This window comes from Dendrobates tinctorius, unplaced genomic scaffold, assembly GCF_039654945.1.
Source record: "Dendrobates tinctorius isolate UK_male_01 unplaced genomic scaffold, ASM3965494v1 ptg000079l, whole genome shotgun sequence".
NCBI classification, from domain to species: Eukaryota; Metazoa; Chordata; class Amphibia; order Anura; family Dendrobatidae; genus Dendrobates; species Dendrobates tinctorius.
This window is the reverse complement of record NW_027361747.1, coordinates 29,258,043-29,276,254: the sequence shown is the minus strand read 5'-3', so window position 1 is coordinate 29,276,254 and position 18,212 is coordinate 29,258,043. Positions and strand designations below refer to the sequence as shown.

General features: G+C 44.8%; 1 protein-coding gene across 7 annotated transcripts in view; it reads right to left on the bottom strand.

Annotated features, from left to right (window-relative positions):
* The window catches only part of PCM1 (pericentriolar material 1), a 224,952-nt gene that overhangs the window by 89,895 nt on the left and 116,845 nt on the right, over positions 1-18,212 (bottom strand). For all 7 annotated transcript variants that reach the window (XM_073583641.1, XM_073583639.1, XM_073583635.1 and 4 more), the window contains exons 10-11: positions 8,790-8,947; positions 7,391-7,620 (exon numbers count right to left, since the gene is read on the bottom strand). In XM_073583641.1, the coding sequence (XP_073439742.1) occupies positions 7,391-7,620; positions 8,790-8,947 (388 nt within the window). The remainder of the gene's footprint in view (positions 1-7,390; positions 7,621-8,789; positions 8,948-18,212) is intronic.

Here is an 18,212-nt window from a genome sequence, read left to right as displayed (position 1 = left end):
TGAAGATAATAATACCAAAGAATTTGTGATTGCAATCATTTTCAGGAAGAAACTGAGTATTATCTGACAGAATTGCAGGGGTGTCAATACTTTTGGCCATGACTGTAATATATATATATATATATATATATATATATATATATATATATATCTCCTTGGTAAAAAAACATGATAGTGTTAAAAAACATATTTGTCATGCCTATTTCTTATATATTTCATTTTTTGTTCATATTTGTACTATTTAAAAAAAAAAAAAAAAAAACTTTTTAGGTTAAGTAGTTGACATATTTTTGAGAAGACAAAAATCCTATAGTTCAAAAACTTGACGTGATAGAGAAAAACTGAGATCATTTCTGGATTCAGCATCCAAAAATTAATTAAGAACAGTTGTCTGACCTAACTCCTAAAAAATTGCGTTCCCCAGTGTTATGTGCACTTTCAGCTCCGGAAGTAATGGGTACCCCGCTCCTTCTCGACTGCCATATATTAGGGCCTTGATCACTACTACCTGTAACTGATGGAATGTCCCGGTCTGACCTGCACACCGTGATAGCACGAAAGCCTTGTACATTGCCATCTATACGATGTGCACGGCTTGAGAACTTGATCAGAGAGATCAACTCCCCCATGTTCTTGTTGTACTTCAGTACAGAGGATGGTTTGCTGACCTGTGTAGAGGTACCTCGTACAGTGTGGGGGCGCTGCAATCACCATTTATGGTGGTCAAGAAAAGAACATCCCTCTTGTTCTTGACCACCAGCATGTTGTCGCTACATTGGGCTATGCTCTCACCCTATTTTTGTGGAAAGTACCACAGGCAGCAGTAGCTCACGTAGAGAGGGACATTAACAGTAGGCTGTTGGCATAAAAGTTAACATAGAGATGATAACCTTGAGCCAGCAGTGGGTGCACCAAATCCCACACAAATATCCCACACAATTATCCCACACACTCCCAGGACATGGGGACATTCAGGAGGGGTCAATCCGAGAGTCATTCCCTTCATAAACTCTGAACCTGTGGGTGTACCTAGAGTTACTCTCACACAGCTTATAAATAAATTCCATACCTGGCCCTCTAAGTGGGCAGGTACTGCAAGAATTTGAGCCTCCCCTTGAAATATACTGAGGACTCATCCATACAGATAGAGGTTGTAGAATCATAGAATCATAGAATGGTAGAGTTGGAAGGGACCTCCTGGGCCATCTGGTCCAACACCCTGCTCAAAGCAGGATTCGTTAAATCATCCCAGTCAGATGTCTGTCCAGCCTCTGTTTGAAGACTTCCATTGAAGGAGAACTCACCACTTCTCGTGGCAGCCTGTTCCACTCATTGATCACTCTGTCAAAAAGTTTTTTATAATATCTAATCTGTGTCTCCTCCCATTCAGTTTCATCCCATTGCTTCTAGTCTTTCCTTGTGCAAATGAGAATAAAGTTGATCCTTCTGCAATGTGACAGCCCTTTAGATATTTGTAGACAGCTATTAAGTCTCCTCTCAGTCTTCTCTTTTGCAAACTAAACATTCCCAAATCCTGCAACCTTTCCTCATAAGACAGGGTTTGCAGACCAGTCACCATTCTGGTTGCTCTTTTCTGAACTTGCTCCAGTTTGTTGATGTCTTTTTTAAAATGTGGTGCCCAAAACTGGACACAATATTCCAGATGAGGTCTGACCAAAGAGGAGTAGAGGGAAATAATGACTTCACGTGATCTAGACTGTATGCTTCTGTTAATACATCCTAGAATTGCATTTGCCTTTTTTGCTGCTGCATCACACTGTTGACTCATATTCAGTCTGTGATCTATTAGTATACCCAAGTCTTTTTCACATGTGCTGTTGCTTAGCCCTATTCCTCCCATTCTGTATATGCTTTTTTCATTTTTATTGCCCAGATGTAGTACTTTGCATTTCTCCCTGTTAAAAAGCATTCTGTTAGTTGCTGCCCACGTCTCCAGTTTATTTATATCTTTTTGAATCCTCTCTCTCTCATCTCTAGTATTAGCTATCCCTCCTAGCTTTGTGTCATCAGCAAATTTAATCAGTTTACCCTCAATTCCTTCATCTAAATCGTTGATAAAGATGTTGAACAATACAGGGCCCAGGACAGAGCCCTGTGGTACCCCACTTGAGACATTCTTCCAACTGGATGTGCAGCCATTTACGACCACTCTTTGGGTCCGATCACTAAGCCAGTTATGAATCCACCTAACAGTTGCCTTGTCCATTCCATACTTAGTCATTTTTTCAATAAGGATTGTATGAGATACTTTGTCAAATGCTTTGCTGAAGTCAAGATATACTATATCTACAGCATTTCCTTGATCCACCCAATCAGTGATTCCGTCATAGAAGGAAATTAAGTTAGTCTGACATGACTTATTAGTTACAAACCCATGCTGACTCTGTTTAATCACTTCATTCTTATCCAGATACTGACATACATGTTGTTTAATAATTTGTTCAAAGATCTTTCCTGGTATAGAAGTCAGACTCACCGGCCTATAGTTGCCTGGGTCCACCTTCTTCCCCTTTTTGAAGATCGGAACAACATTTGCTCTTCTCCAGTCTTCTGGGACTTCTCCTGTTCTCCAAAAATTTTCAAAGATTATGGAGAGGGGTTCAAAAATTTCTTCTGCTATCTCCTTCAGTACTCTGGGGTGTAATTCATCTGGACCTGGAGACTTGAATTCATTTAGGTTAGCTAAGTGTTTCCTCACTATCTTTCTGTTTATAGATATCCTGGATGCTTCTATTCCCTTAATAGGACAGTGAATAACAGTTGATGTTAAATTTCCTTTCTGAGAGAAAACAGATGCAAAATAGGAATTTAAAAGTTCGGCCTTCTCAACTTCCTGTCTTACCATTTCATCATTTTCATCCTGTAAAAATCCTATAGCATCTTTGACTTTTCTTTTACTTTTGACATATCCCCAAAATCCTTTATTATTGCTTTTGACATCTCTTGCAAGCCTCAATTCATTGTCAGCTTTAGATAATCTGATTTGTGCCCTGCAGGTTCTGCAGACAGCATTATATTCTTCTTTAGATATGCCTCCCTCTTTCCATTTTATAAACATTTTTTTTCTTCCTTTTTAGCATGTGCTTAAGTTCTGTGTTCATCCATCCTGGTTTCCTTAAATGCTTCCTATTCTTCCCTCTTTTCGGAATTGTTAACAAATGTGCTTTGAGAATTTCATTCTTCAAGATTTCCCATCCTTCCTGGACATTGTCTTTAAGGATATCCAGCCATTCGATCCCTCCAATTCTCTTTCTGAATCCCTTAAAATCTGCCTTTCTGAAATCTAACCTTGACGTTTGAGTCTCCACAGGTCTTCCTCCTCTAGTTAGCCAAAATTCTAAAATAGCATGGTCGCTACCGCCTAGGGTCCCAGCCACTTTTACCTCCTCAACCATTTCCTCCCTGTTTATAAGGATTAGATCCAAGGTAGCAGTTCCCCTTGTTTTCTCCCCTACCTTTTGGAAGATAAAGTTGTCAGCAAGAGAGGATAAGAATTTCCTTGACCTGTTAGTTTTGCCTGAGAGAGATTCCCAACAAATGTCTGGATAGTTGAAATCTCCCATGACAACCATGTCATATTTTTTGGAGAACTTGGCCATTTGATGCATAAAGAGTTCATCCATATCTTCAGCTTGCACAGGCGGCCTGTAGTAAATGCCTACAATGGTGTCCTTTCCATTGTTCTGTCCTTGTATTCTTACCCGAACAGTTTCCACAGAACTCCCAGTCTCTGAAGCTTCAATCTCTGTGCAGATATACGCGTTTCTAACACATAATGCGACACCTCCTCCTCGTTTCTCAAGTCTGTTTCTTGCAAATAAGTTGTATCCTTCTTGTCTTGTATTCCAATCATATGTATTGTCCCACCAAGTTTCAGTGATTCCAATGACATCATATTTCTTTTCCTGCGTTAGTAGTTCCAATTCTCCTTGTTTGTTGCCCATGCTTTGTGCATTAGTATAGAAACATTTTAGTTTGTGATTGGTTTCTCTTTCTCCAATATTTTTATTATTTAGATTCTTTTGTCTTTGTTCTTCCTTTCCACTTCTAATAGCAGGGTTCTCAATAGCATTTGTCAGGTGTATGGCTTTTTCTGGTCTTTTGCTTCCCTTCCCATGTTGTTCTAGCTTAAAGCTCTCCTTACAAGTGTAGCAAGACGACTTCCAAATACATGTTTTCCAGTCTTCGTAAGGTGCACCCCATCTCTAGCAAGTAGTCCATCGTAAAGGTAATTCACTCCGTGATCCAGAAATCCAAATCGTTGCTGATGGCACCATCGACGTAGCCAGTTGTTCACCTGCAGAATCTTATTCCACCTCCTTGTTCCATGGCCATCCACTGGGAGGATGGAAGAGAAGACCACCTGCGCTCCCAGTTCTTTCACTTTCTTGCCTAAGTCTTCAAAGTCTCTGCAGATGGTTTCCAGGTCGTTTCTTGCGGTGTCATTTGTCCCCACATGTAGTAGCAGGAATGGGTAGTCATCTGTAGGTATGAAGAGTCCTGATATCCTGTCAGACACATCTTTAATTTTTGCACCTGGAAGACAGCACATTTCTCTTGACGTTATATCCGGTCTGCAGATAGCGGCCTCTGTTCCTCTCAACAGGGAATCACCCATGACCTCCACTCTCCGTTTCTTCTTCACAACATTTTTCTTTCTCCATCCAGGAGGACTCTGAAGGCGTACAAGGTTGCTGTTTGTGGGCAAAGTCTTATCCTGATGTATTTCATCATCGTTTTACTGCGTGAGAGCCTGGTACTGGTTCCTGAGAAGTATGGGTGCTGACTGCCTCCTGATCCTCCTGTTTCTTTGGGTCACATGTCTCCATTCCTCTGTTTCTTCAGGTGCACTTCGAATTTCTTCTCTTTCTGTAACATGAAGAGATAATTCTGCTCTGTCCAAGAACTCTTCACCTTCCTTAATGATCTTCAACGTAGCCAACCTCTCTTCGAGATTTTGCAACTTTTCCTCCAACAGGGACACAAGCTTGCATTTGTGGCATGTGAAGTTTGGCTTTTCCACTGTAAGTCTGTGAACATGTAGCAAGAAATGCAGCTCACCAAATGGCTCCTGGCCTCTTCCATATTGAGATTTCTTAAAAACGATGAAAGATGAGCCAAAATTTGCGCGCCGACAGGCCAACGGCCAAAACCCAGTGATCGTTGAGCTCGCGGAGACTCTTCACTTATCCCAGAAGGCACTGGGAACATGCAAATGATCTCCTCAAGACGCTTCCCCTGGCTTTCCGATCTCCTATTTTCAGCTGCAACGGCCAAAACCCAGTGATCGTTGAGCTCGCGGAGACTCTTCACTTATCCCAGAAGACACTGGGAATATGCAAATGATCTCCTCAAGACTCTTCCCCTGGTCACTTGTTGCTTAAGTGCTCAAAGACTGTCCAAACTTTAAAATGTCGGTCAAAGTTGGGGTCATCTTGGGAAGGAATCCGTGCATTATCACTGCAATGTAAGAATTTGTAGATGGCCTTAAAGCGTGTCCGTGCGTAATAGTGGAGTGTTTTTCAAAAAGTCAACATTCCAATTTTACCGAAGTTCTGGCTTCTTCACTTGCCCCATGTGAAGAACTAGGCACCAAAATGTCATCAATTCTACTGTGTCTACGGGGGTTAAGTTAGCAAATGATGAAGTCAGATTTTGTGTTAAAAATTCTTGTGTTTGCAAATATTACTGCAACACTATGAGATTAACAAAATTCTCAGAGAAAAAGAATTTCAAAGTGTCAATTTTTGTGAGGCCAATGGTGTAAAATTGGATTCCAGATTGGGACACAAAAATCTAATTTTAGTAAGGTGAGGATACGGGGTCAGTATCGGTGGGCGTTGGTTTAGTTTCTGTCCTGGGGTGTCTGCATGGCATTTCGGTATCACTGGAAGATGATTCAGAAAAATAAAGGAAATTGGAATCCTCTCCCTCACGGTCCCCATGATGGAGGCGAGAAAAACGTATGCCTCCGCCACTGAATACCAGGTTTGGGACGAGCGGGACGACGTTTTTTCACGTATGTGGCGTTTGTGTGTGTATTCAGGTGAGTGCAAGTACTTGGTGTAAACTATTTTTTTTATGTAGAAGGGAAGAACAAAAGAACACAGAAAGAAAAATATACAAATTTGGTATAATAATAAAACAAACTTACTAAATGGACGTCGTAAAAACAAATAACTGAGCGCTTGCAACAGACAGTAAACCTGACTCAATTCAGTAAAAAATACTGTAGTAGTCGCCAATTACTACAGTATATTTTTACTCTCTCGAATCTAAATTGTTTTTGTGAAAAGTGAATAAAAAAAAAAATCCTGAGGTTGATCACTGATGTGCATCAGTGAACAGTGCTCTTACAGCTGTAGGACGCACAGATCTGATTCTTTCTTTCTGACAATAACCCTATCTCAATTCAGTAAAAAATAATACTGTATTAGACAGCGATTACTACGGCATATTTTTAGATTAGTTGATATAACTAATTGAGTCCTATCAACTAATCTAAATGATTTTTTACTCAAATTACTCTTTTTTTTTTTACAAAAAAAAAAAAACCCAGCAGTCAGTGATGCTCGTCATCGACCAGCACTCGACGGCTGTAGGACACGCACATGGATGTGATGCAAAGAGGAGGGGGGACAGGGAGAAAAAAGTAATTTGTGAAAAAAAACAAGTTGTGGAAAACAGCAAGCACAAGTGCAGATCAGTGATTTGCTTCATTGATCAACACTCGTTGGGCTGCAGGGTAAAAATAAAAAAAAAAAAAAAAAGGAGAAAAAAAAACTGCCAGAAATCAAGCGATCAAGTACTGATCAGCTCTCAGTGGCAGAAGGGGGGGGATGGTGAGGGGGATTGGAGTAGATTAGGAAAAGTAGGCAAGGAACAGAAAGTGATCAGGGACTCCTCATTCTTTAGCAGGATTCACAAGGAGCAGCAATGCCCAGACTTCTGTGGCACCCCAAGGCACACCACGTCACACTGAGCAACAAAGTGACCGCTTTGTACAAATCTGCAGCTAGAAAAAGGAAGTACAGAGCGGTCACTGCCAGGTCACACTGCGTCTGTGAGCTCTACTTAGTGCAATTGCCACCAATATACTACAGAGAACATTAATCATGTGCAGTAAAGCTGGGCTCATCAATCCAATAGTAATACCTAGGAAAGCGCTGCAGCACTGCTTAGTATAAGAGATCTGAACCTGTCAAAATAGAATATTCAAAACAGACCTGCTCTAAGCTTGGTACACAGTATAAGTGACTATCGCCATGTTGTGTGACTACCCATGAGAAATTTGCCATCATGTGTAGAATTAGCTAGTTTATTTTCTCCACAACATACCATAATAAAGCTACTAAAATATATATTATACCAGTGCTACGAGATCCTGTAGTTGTCTGAGCTTCTGTTTGGCTGCTATGAGTCTGTTAAATTTCTCCTCAAAATCGTCGTCATCATCATCATGTTGGTCGTCTTCTGTGACACTGCTGCGGCTAGAGAGAGAAGCAGCGCTCCTAGGATCTTCATCTACATCATCTTCGTCGTCAAGGCCTTCAATTCTATCTTCCCTTTTATCCTTAGTATCTCTATTATAAAGGCAATCTATAAGACAATAGCAGCAAAGGAAAAGTACAAGTTGACATTAATAACTTTCCAACATCTGTGATATTGTGACAAACTGAACACAAATGCAGATTTCAACACTCGTCCTCAGTTGTACTAAACCCAACTTAATGCTGGATTTTTTATTACTGCTCTGATCCCAGCAGCTGTGGCCAGAAAGCCAAGAGCCAGTCATGTGGGTAAACTGGGCAGAAAACACTACATCATTGGATCCTTCATTCACAAATAAGCGCTGTAATAGTGCTAGATTTATCAGGAAGGGTAACTATTCATTAAGATACATTCACTTATCTGTGGGACTGAGATTTTTGCTTTCATCAGCCATGACTTGGATCAAGGGCGAGTATTCACATATCTGTTAGAATCATGGATCTGACTGACTCAGAGGAGGTCCTATTGCGATTCTGCTTTGTGGATCAGACTCTGACATTAAAGATTTGGTGAACAGTGAGACTGATTCAACCGGAGGTCTGCCGATGTACATCAATGGATGACGGATCTGTTTACTGATAAGTGATTAAAAACATTTAAACTTACAGGGGTCTCTTTACTGGCTTGGAAGAAAGCACACTTCAGCAACTATGAGATAACTAGGACAACATATAAGAAAAATCAGTCCATGTCTCTCAGATGGTAACCCTCACATGGATGTGAATATAGCTTTAGACCAGGAGTGGGGAACCTCAGGCCCCAGGGCCATTTACGGCCATGATGACCTTTTATCAGGCCCCTGAGCAGATTTTCAGGGACTGCATTCTTGGGCAAGGAGCTGTATTTTGATTGGAACCAGCTCATTAATTTCTTCTTGCTTTGTTAGCACACACACACACACACACACACACACACACACACACAGTGTTCACTAATGAACATTCAAGGGCATGCAATGAAAGATTAAGTCCTGACACCAGTGCCAGAGGCAGTATGTACTTTGTGGGCGGAGTTTGTACGGCCCCCGAAGGATGGTATAAATATCCAAATGCCCCTTGGCAGAAAAAAAGATTCCCCACCCCTGCTTTAGACCATGGAAAACAGTAGAATTAGTCAACATGAAAATTTGATAATGAACATTACTGAAGTCTGTGGCCAAGGTCATCAGCATCAGCTTACATAGACAGGCATTCACAATATTGTGCACTGAAGCATACCTAATGCAGACGATACATTGAGGCTTCTTAAATTCGCTGCAGACCGGTTATTTATTTCACAATCAGTATTACATGGCCTTTCATCTCTGTTATTCACACCACACTGTGAATTAGTGATGCTGTTTACCGGTACCCAGCTACTCAGACGTTGGGGGTTTCTGGAGAAAAAACACAAACATGAATGAATCAATCAATCCTAAGGTTATACACCTGTGTTTTAAGCCTTTAACATGGGGCAACTTTGCACTTAAGAGGCTCTCATTTACGACAGTCTGGGCTAGCGGCACGATCTTACTCCTGATCCAAACTGTGCACTCTAATCGCTGCAAGCTGTGCCTTTGCAGCTCTGGACAAAGACAGGGGGACTAGAGCTGGACAGATCCAGCAAAGTGCCCAGCTTTACAGCAATTCTCACCAATGTGCCCCCCTTACCTAGGAGACCAGCCATCTTTCATAGACTGCAGAGTGGACCAGTAACATAGGCAAAATAACAATAAACAATAGAATTACAAATCTGTGTTCTTGGACTTCCGGTTCTGACATATGCATGGAAGAAAGCGAGTGAAAGCAGCTCCATGCCCCAGATTCCCCCTCCACGGCATCACTAAACCCTTGCAACAGGTCAAACATCTGCCACTGCAAAGCTGCATGGAGGGATATGGGACCCGTGAGAGCAATTTACCTCAGACTTGCGCAAAAATGGCTAGAGGTAAGAGACGTACCCATTATATAAATAGTTTGCGGGATTCAGATGGAAATTTGCAAAATAAGGCAAAAAAAAGTAATCATATTCTTAGCAAATACTATTCAGCCTTGTATAAATAAGGAGAATCGGATACTATAGAGGGAACTCGCTTTCTTAACTCGCTAAAATTGCCCAGTTTGAACAAGTCAGACAGTATACTGAATGGGTTGATAAGAGAAGAGGAGATTATCAAACAATATCACATTTGAAAAACAACAAGGCCCCTGGTCCAGATGGGCTTTCAGGGGAATTCTATAAATTGTTAAACGAAGAGAACACCAATATTGGCAAAAGTCTTCAATTTTACATCACAAAACAAAGTTCTCCTAAACTCTGGAAACATGGCATACATTAACCCCTTTCCTACAATGGACGTAATATTCCGTCCATGTGACCTGGGACCTAATTCCCATGCACGGAATATTACATTTAGCGCGATCAGCGCAGCAATTCGCGGTTGGGTGTCAGCTGATTATCACAGCTGACACACGGCACAATGTGTCAGGGGCGGTCACGGACCGCCCCCGACACGTTAACCCCTGGCACACCGCGATCAAACATGATCGCGGTGTACCGGGGGTTAAAGGAAGCATCTGCAGGGAGGGGGCTCCCTCCGTGCTTCCCTGCGACCCCCACAGCAGCGCGATGTGCAGCGCCGCTGCGGGGGTCGCCTTCCCTGCAGGTCCCCGGATCCAATATGGTGAAGGGGACCTTCGGGGGCCTGCAGGGAGCTGGCTTCCTCACTGCCCGCAGAGCGCAGGCATGAGGAAGCCTGCAGCAGTGCCTGTGACAGATTGTTGATCTGTCACAGCGATCTGTGATGTGATAGATCAGCAATCTGTCACAGGACAGTGATGTCCCCCATGGGACATTATAATAAAGTAAGAAAAAAAAGTGTAAAATTAAGTGCAAAAAAAAAAAATATATATATTCCCTAATAAATTCATTTTTTGAAAATAAAAAAACAAAAAAAAACAATAAAAGTACACATTTGGTATCGCCGCGTCCGTAATGACCCACTCTATAAAACTGTCCCATTAGTTAATCCCTTTAGTGAACCCCTTAAAAAATAAAAAACGAATCAAAAAATAATGATTATCATACCGCCGAACAAAAAGTGCAATAACGCGCGATCAAAAAGACATAAATATCCATGGTACCGCTGAAAACGTCATCTTGTCCCGCAAAAAACGAGCCGCCACACAGCGTCATCAGCGAAAAAATAAAGTTATAGCTCGCAGAATAAAGCGATGCAAAAATAATTATTTTTTATATAAAATTGTTTTCATTGCATAAAACCACCAAAACATAAAAAAATGACATAAATGAGGTATCGCTGTAACCGTACCGACCCGAAGAATAAGACCAATTTTACCACACGCAGAACGGTGTAAACGCACCCCCCAAAAGAATTTCATGAAACGCTGGTTTTTGTTTATTCTGCGTCCCAAAAATCGAACTAAAAAGCGATCAAAAAGTGTCACGTGCCCGAAATTGGTAACAATAAAAACGTCAACTCGTCCCACAAAAAATAAGACCTCACATGACTCGGTGGGTCAAAATTTGAAAAAATTATAGCTTTTAAAATGTGGTGATGCATAAACTATTTTTACAATAAAAAGCGTCTTTTAGCGTGTGACAGCTGCCAAAAATAAAAACCCGCCATATATAGTAAATCAAACCCCCCTTTATCACCCCCTTAGTTAAGGAAAAATAATAAAATTAAAAAAAAATTTATTTCCATTTTCTCATTAGGGCTAGGGTCAGAGCTAGGGTTGGAGTTAGAATTGGGGTGTTACCACTGTTTTGGCACATCAGGGGCTTTCCAAACGCGACATGGCGTCCGATCTCAATTCTAGCCAAAAAAGTTAAATGGCGCTGCTTCCCTTCCGAGCTCTGCCATATGCCCAAATAGTGGTTTACCCCCATATATGGGGTATCAGCGTACTCAGGACAAATTGCACAATAACTTATGGGGTCCTGCTACTCTTAGGAAAATAAAAATTGGGGGTGAAAAGATAATTTTTGTGGAAAAAATATGATTTTTATAATTGTACGGGTGTACGTTATAAACTTCTGTGAAGCCCTTGGGGGTTCAAAGTGCTCACCACTAGAGTTGAGCGACTTTGGTCGGATCGGGTTTCGTGAAACCCGAATGAAACAAAATAAGTTTCAGATGAAACTCGTCCGACTAGAGCAAAACAAAGTCGGAGTTTCGTCCGAAACCCGACCCCAATGCAAGTCAATGGGAAATAAAAGTCGGACGAAACTCCGACTTTTTTTGCTCTAGTCGGACGAGTTTCATCTGAAACTTATTTTGTTTCATTCGGGTTTCACGAAACCCGATCCGACCAAAGTCGCTCAATTCTACTCACCACATATTTAGATAAGTTCCTTGGGGGGTTTAGTTTCCAAAATGGGGTCACTTGTCGGGGGGGTTTCCACTGTTTAGGCACATCAGGGGCTCTCCAAACGTGGCATGGCGTCCAATCTGAATTCCAGCCAATTTTGCAGGGAAAAAGTCGGCGCTCCTTCCCTTCCGAGCTCTACCATGTCCCCAAACAGGAGTTCCCCCCCTTATATCAGGTATCGGCGTACTCAGGACAAATTGCACAATAACCTTACCAGTCCAATTTCTCCTGTTACCCTTCGTAAAATAAAAAAATTGAACCTGAAGTAATTTTTTTTTGTTAAATAAAGTTAAATGTTCATTTTTTTTTTAAACATTCAAAAAATTCCTGTGAAGCACCTGAAGGGTTAATAAACTTCTTGAATGTGGTTTGAGCACCTTGAGGGGTGCAGTTTTTAGAATGGTGTCACTTTTGGGTATTTTTCAAATGTGATGTGGTCCGTAAAAATAAAATGGTGTTGCAAAAAATGAGAAATCGCTGGTCAACTTTTAAACCTTATAACTTCCTAACAAAAAAATTTTTGATTCCCAAATTGTGCTGATGTAAAGTAAACATATGTGAAATGTTATTTATTAAGTTTTTTGTGTGCCATATCTCTGTGATTTAAGAGCATAAAAATGCAAAGTTGGAAAATTGCAAAATTTTCAAAGTTTTAGCCAAATTTCCATTTTTTTCACAAATAAACGCAAGTTATATGAATGAAATTTTACAACTAACATGAAGTACAATATTTAACGAGAAAACAATGTCAGAATCACCGGGATCCATGGAAGCGTTCCAGAGTTATTACCTCAAAAAGGGACAGTGGTCAGAATTGTAAAAATTGGCCCGGGAGTTGACGTGCAAACCACCCTTGGTAGTAAAGGGGTTAAAGTACTTCATAAACAGGGGAAGGACGAAAAAACAGGATTTTTGGGTTGCTTACCATAAAATCTGTTTCTCGGAGCCTTCATTGGGGGACACAGAGACCATAGGTGTATGCTGCTGCCACTAGGAGGCTGACACTATGCACAAAAAAAGGTTAGCTCCTCCTCCGCAGTGTACACCCCACCGACCGGCAGGAAATTCCTCAGTTAGTGAGAAAGCAGTAGGAGAAGTAACAGAATAGATTGAAAACAGAACAAACACCTCAACTGTAAACAACCAACAAACCTAAGAACAGGAGTTGTAGAACATGGGAGGGTGCTGTGTCCCCCAATGAAGGCTCCGAGAAACAGATTTTACGGTAAGCAACCCAAAAATCCTGTTTTCTCTTTCGCTTCATTGGGGGATACAGAAACCATGGGACGTCCCAAAGCAGTCCCTGGGGTGGGAAAAACAAACTTCCATCAGGCCAGCGGACTCACTACCGCAGCCTGCAGGATCCTTCTACCTAGTCTGGCGTCCGCTGAAGCGTAGGTGTGGACCTTGTAGAATTTCACAAACGTGTGAACCGATGACCAGGTTGCAGCTTTGCAAAGCTGCAGCGCGGAAGCCCTGTGACGTGCCGCCCAGGAGGCACCCATTGCCTGGGTAGAGAGTGCGCTCTAATTCCCGGAGGGGCCACTGTATGTTTGACCCGGTAGACCTCCAAAATTGCCGATCTGAACCAGCGAGCAATAGTAGCTTTGGAGGCCGGGAGACCTTTCCGCGCCCCATCTGGAATGATGAAGAGAGACTCTGTCTTCCGCAAATAAGTCGTCCTAGTTAGACCTTCATCGCCCTGACCAAGTCCAGCTTGTTCAAGGATCGCTCCCGAGGGTGAGTTGGACTCGGACAAAAGGACGGGAGAAGAATATCCTCACTGAGGTGGAAAGTGGACACCACCTTAGGAAGGAAAGAGGGCGGAGGCCGCAGAACTACCTTATCCTGGTGAAACACCAAGAAAGGGGAGCGGCAAGAAAGAGCCGCCAATTCCGACACACGCCGGATGGAGGTGACGGCTACCAGAAAGGCTACTTTCCACGAAAGGAGAGAAAGGGAACCATCCCTGAGGGGTTCAAGAGGAGGACCTTGCAGAACCTCGAGAACCAGATTAAGATCTCATGGATCTACGGGCGCTCGGTACGGAGAAGCCGTGTGAGCCACACCTTGAAGGAAGGTTTTGACCTGAGGACGGGAGGCCAACGACTTCTGAAATAAAATGGACAGCACCGAAACGTGACCTTTTAAAGAGCTGAGGGCAAGACCCACATCCAGCCCCGCCAGAAGAAACGCCAGGACAGAAGGGAGCGAGAAACACATGGGCGCAATGTCATTGGCCTCGCACCAAGTGAAATAGGCCTTCCAAGTACGGTAATAAATTTTGGAAGAAGATGGCTTTCTGGCTCTGATCATGGTATGAATAACTCGATCGGAAAATCCTGATCGTTTCAAAACCTCGGTCACAACAGCCACGCTGTTAAATTGCGCGGCTGAGAATTGGGGTGGCAAATCGGACCTTGAGACAGCAGATCTGCCCTGTCTGGAAGCTTCCAGGGGGCGTCCGCGAGAAGGTTGACGATGTCTGCGAACCAAGACCTTCTGGGCCAATCCGGGGCGATGAGGATGGCTGGAATTCCTTCCGCCTTGATTTTCTTCAACAGCCGGGGCAGAAGAGGCAGGGGAGGGAACAGGTAGGGGAGCTCGAACTGCGACTAAGGAATGGCCAGAGCGTCGGCGCCCACTGCGAGAGGATCTTGAGCCCTGGATACAAACTGTGGGACTTTCCTGTTGAGGCGAGAAGCCAGCAGATCTACGTCCGGGGTTCCCCAACGACGGCAAAGTTGAAGAAATACTTCCGGATGTAGGGACCACTCTCACGCCGCGAGACCCTCGCGGCTGAGAAAATCGGCGGCCCAGTTGGCCACGCCGGGAATGTGCACCGCGGCTATTGCCGGGACTGAAACCTCTGCCCGATGAAGAATCTTGGACACTTCTGCCAGGGCTGAAACACTCAGTGTCCCCCCCTGGCGGTTGACATATGCCACCGCTGTGGCATTGTCTGTCTGAATCCGGATAGGCAGGCCCCTGAGAAGTCTCTCCCAGTGAACGAGAGACAGATAAATCGCTCGTTATCTCGAGGACGTTGATCGGCAGGGCTGACTCCCGAGACGACCATCGACCCTGAACAGTGTGATTGTGGAACACTGCTCCCCAGCCGAGGAGGCTTGCGTCCGTTGTCACAATCTGCCAGTGAATGGGGAGGAATGACCGTCCTAAGTAGATGAGAGGAGACGTCAGCCACCAATTGAGGGACTGCTTGACCCGGTATGAAAGACGAAATGGGCGGTCCAGGGAAAGAACAGACCTGTTCCACCGAGACAGGATGGCGTGTTGGAGAGGTCTGGAGTGAAATTGGGCAAAGGGAACCGCCTCTGACGCCGCCACCATCTTTCCCAGGACTTTCATTGTTGTCCGGAGAGATGGAAGTCATATGATCCGCAGCGATCGTACATCCCGCTGCAGGGAGCAAATCTTTTCTTGTGGGAGAAAAACTCTCGATCGACTAGTGTCGAACAATAGACCTAGAAACACAAGACGTTGTGTCGGAACAAGGGAGGACAGGGTGTCGAGAACGATGGTAAGACTTTGGCGAGCTTGATGAAAGGATGGAGCTTTGATCAGAATGTCGTCAAGGTACGGAAAAAGAACCAGACCTCTGATTCTCAACAAGGCCATCAACGCCGCCATGATCTTTGTAAATACTCTGGGTGCAGTGGCGAGACCGAACGGCAGTGCAACAAACTGGTAATGTTCCTGGCGAATCGTGGAACGGAGGAATTTTTGATGGCCGGAGAATATGGGAACATGTAGATAGGCATCTTGAATGTCTATTGAACACATGAACTCCTGCGTCTCCATGGAAGCGATTACCGACCGAAGAGACTCCATTTGGAAATGACACAGTTGGACTCTCTTGTTGAGTAACTTGAGGTCCAAGATGGGGCGAACTGTACCGCCTTTTTTCGGCACCACAAACAGGTTTGAATAAAACCCTGTGAAACGTTCTGATTCGGGAACAGGCACAATCACTCCGGAACTGAGGAGAGAGGCGATGGCCGCAAAGAACCCCCGAACTAAGGCCGGATCTTTTGGAGGTCAGGACTCTAAGAAACGATCCCGGGGAAGAGAGACGAACTCTATCTTGTATCCTGAAGATACAACTTCCCTGACCCAAGCGTCCTCTACTGAGGCCAGCCAGACGTCCCTGAAGAAAAGGAGTCAACCTCCTAATAGGGAGGGACCCTCGGGATTTCGTTGATAGTCATGCTGATGTGGACCGACCAGATCTGGACTTGGAAGGTCTGCCCTGGGAGGAGTGAGATCGCCAGGAGGGAGTGGGTCTGAAGGACACCTTCTTTCTATCCTGGCGTGCCTGCGGTCTTTGTTGGTTAGAGAAGTTCTCAGCCGTATTGAAGCGGCGGAAAGGCCAAAAGGGCCGAAACTAACGCCTTAGTGGGGGTCTGCGAGGCTTGCACTGGGGGAGGAGGGAACTCGTGTCTCCAGTGGCATCTTTAATAATCTGGTCCAGCTGGGAGCCAAAGAGACGCGCTCCCTGAAAAGGCAGATTGGTAAGAGACTTTTTAGAAGACAAGTCTGCCTGCCAAGCCTTGAGCCAAATAGTACGTCGGATTGCCACTACATTGCTTGACGCCTGAACAGCGCAAGACGCGGCATCCAAGGAAGCAGAGCAGATAATCCAATCCCCTGCATGGGAAATCTGGTTGGCCAGATCGGCCAGTTGTTCTGGTTGGGCCTTATCTAGGATGCCATGACGGAGATCCTCTGCCCAAGTGGCTATGTCCTTTGCTACCCAAGATGAGGCAAAGACTGGACATAGCGCCGCTGCAGTCGCTTCGAATGCTGACTTTGCCAAGGATTCTATAATTCTATCATTAGAATCCTTTAGTGACGCCACACCTGAAAGCGGGAGAACCGTGTTATTAGAACGTCTGGACTCGGGTGCGTCCACCGAGGGGGAAGCAGACCAGTTGTCAGAGAGTTCTTTAGCAAACGGATACAGCACGCCGAGGTGCTTCCCTCTTGGAAATCGCCTGGTCGGATTTTCTCTTTCCCTGGCAAGAATCTTGCCAAACTCAGAATGGAAAGCAAACACCCTGGAAGGTGTTTCTGCCCGTCTGAACAAAACCTCCTAACCTGAGGATTTCGCAGGGGAGTCAGATATTTCGAAGGTGTGGTTAAATCGCCGCAATGAGGTTCTGTACCGCAACCTTCATATTGGCATCCTGGTCAGAATCCAGCTCTAAAATCCCTTCAGAAGACATATCCGAAAACGCTTCACCTGACTCGGGTGAGGAGGCACGGGAGGGCGACTGTTGGGAAGGACTAGGTGGAGATAGGCCAGGAGAGGGTTCCGGCCGGAGATCCTGCCTGGGCCTTTTGCGGCTTCTGCTAGCTGGTTCAGATGGAATGTCTTGCGACCTGCTGGACCCTGCAGAAGTGTCCAGGGGCAACTTATCAAGAACAGCCACTAGGGAATGAGACACCCTGGTGAGGTCTGCCACAGATTATGAAAGGGACGAGGCCCAGCCAGGAATGGGGGGTTCGATTTCACGTGGCGCAGTAGACGGCTCCTGGACGGCATCATGCTGAATGGGACTGCTGAAGTCCAGGCAGAGGGGAGTAGGCTGTCCTGAGGGAAGTTTGCGATTGCACGAGGAGCATGCGAAGAACTGAACTAGGGTACCCGTGGGGGCCAGCGTACGGCCACGTTCAGACTTAGAATTAGACATGTTGAAGAAAGAAAAGAAGAAACCTGCGGAAATGCCGGAAGGTTGGGGGACAGAAAGGCGGAGTAGGGTGTCAGTCTGCAGTTGCAGAATTACTCACGGTCCGGTGTCCCCAACAGAGACGTATTAGGCTCTTGTAAATGGCAGGGGTCCAGCAGGGAACGTTGGCATCCGCTTTGTCTCCGGCTGTCAGGCTGTAAAGCCTGATGTGAGGAAGAAAAGCGCGGTTTCAGGGTAAGAAGAAGGGCGGAGCTAGCCGCCTGTACCAGAAGGAAACCGCCCCCCCCCCTCCTTCCCAGCCACAAGACTAGAGAGGCATTGGGAGGGCTTAGGACCGGCTGGGAGCGCAGCCGGCCCATGAGAATGAACAAGGGGCGTGGTCGCGACGGCCCAAACTGAAGCCGGGGGCTAAATTTGAGACGGCGGCCGCCTGTCAGCATGGGGCGGCGGGGAAGAACTGCGGCACAGCCGCGTCCGCCCCTAAAGAAGACGCCGCCAGAACCCTGCTCCCAGACGCAACCTGCGCAAGAATCCCGGCGGTGGGGTGAAGACGACC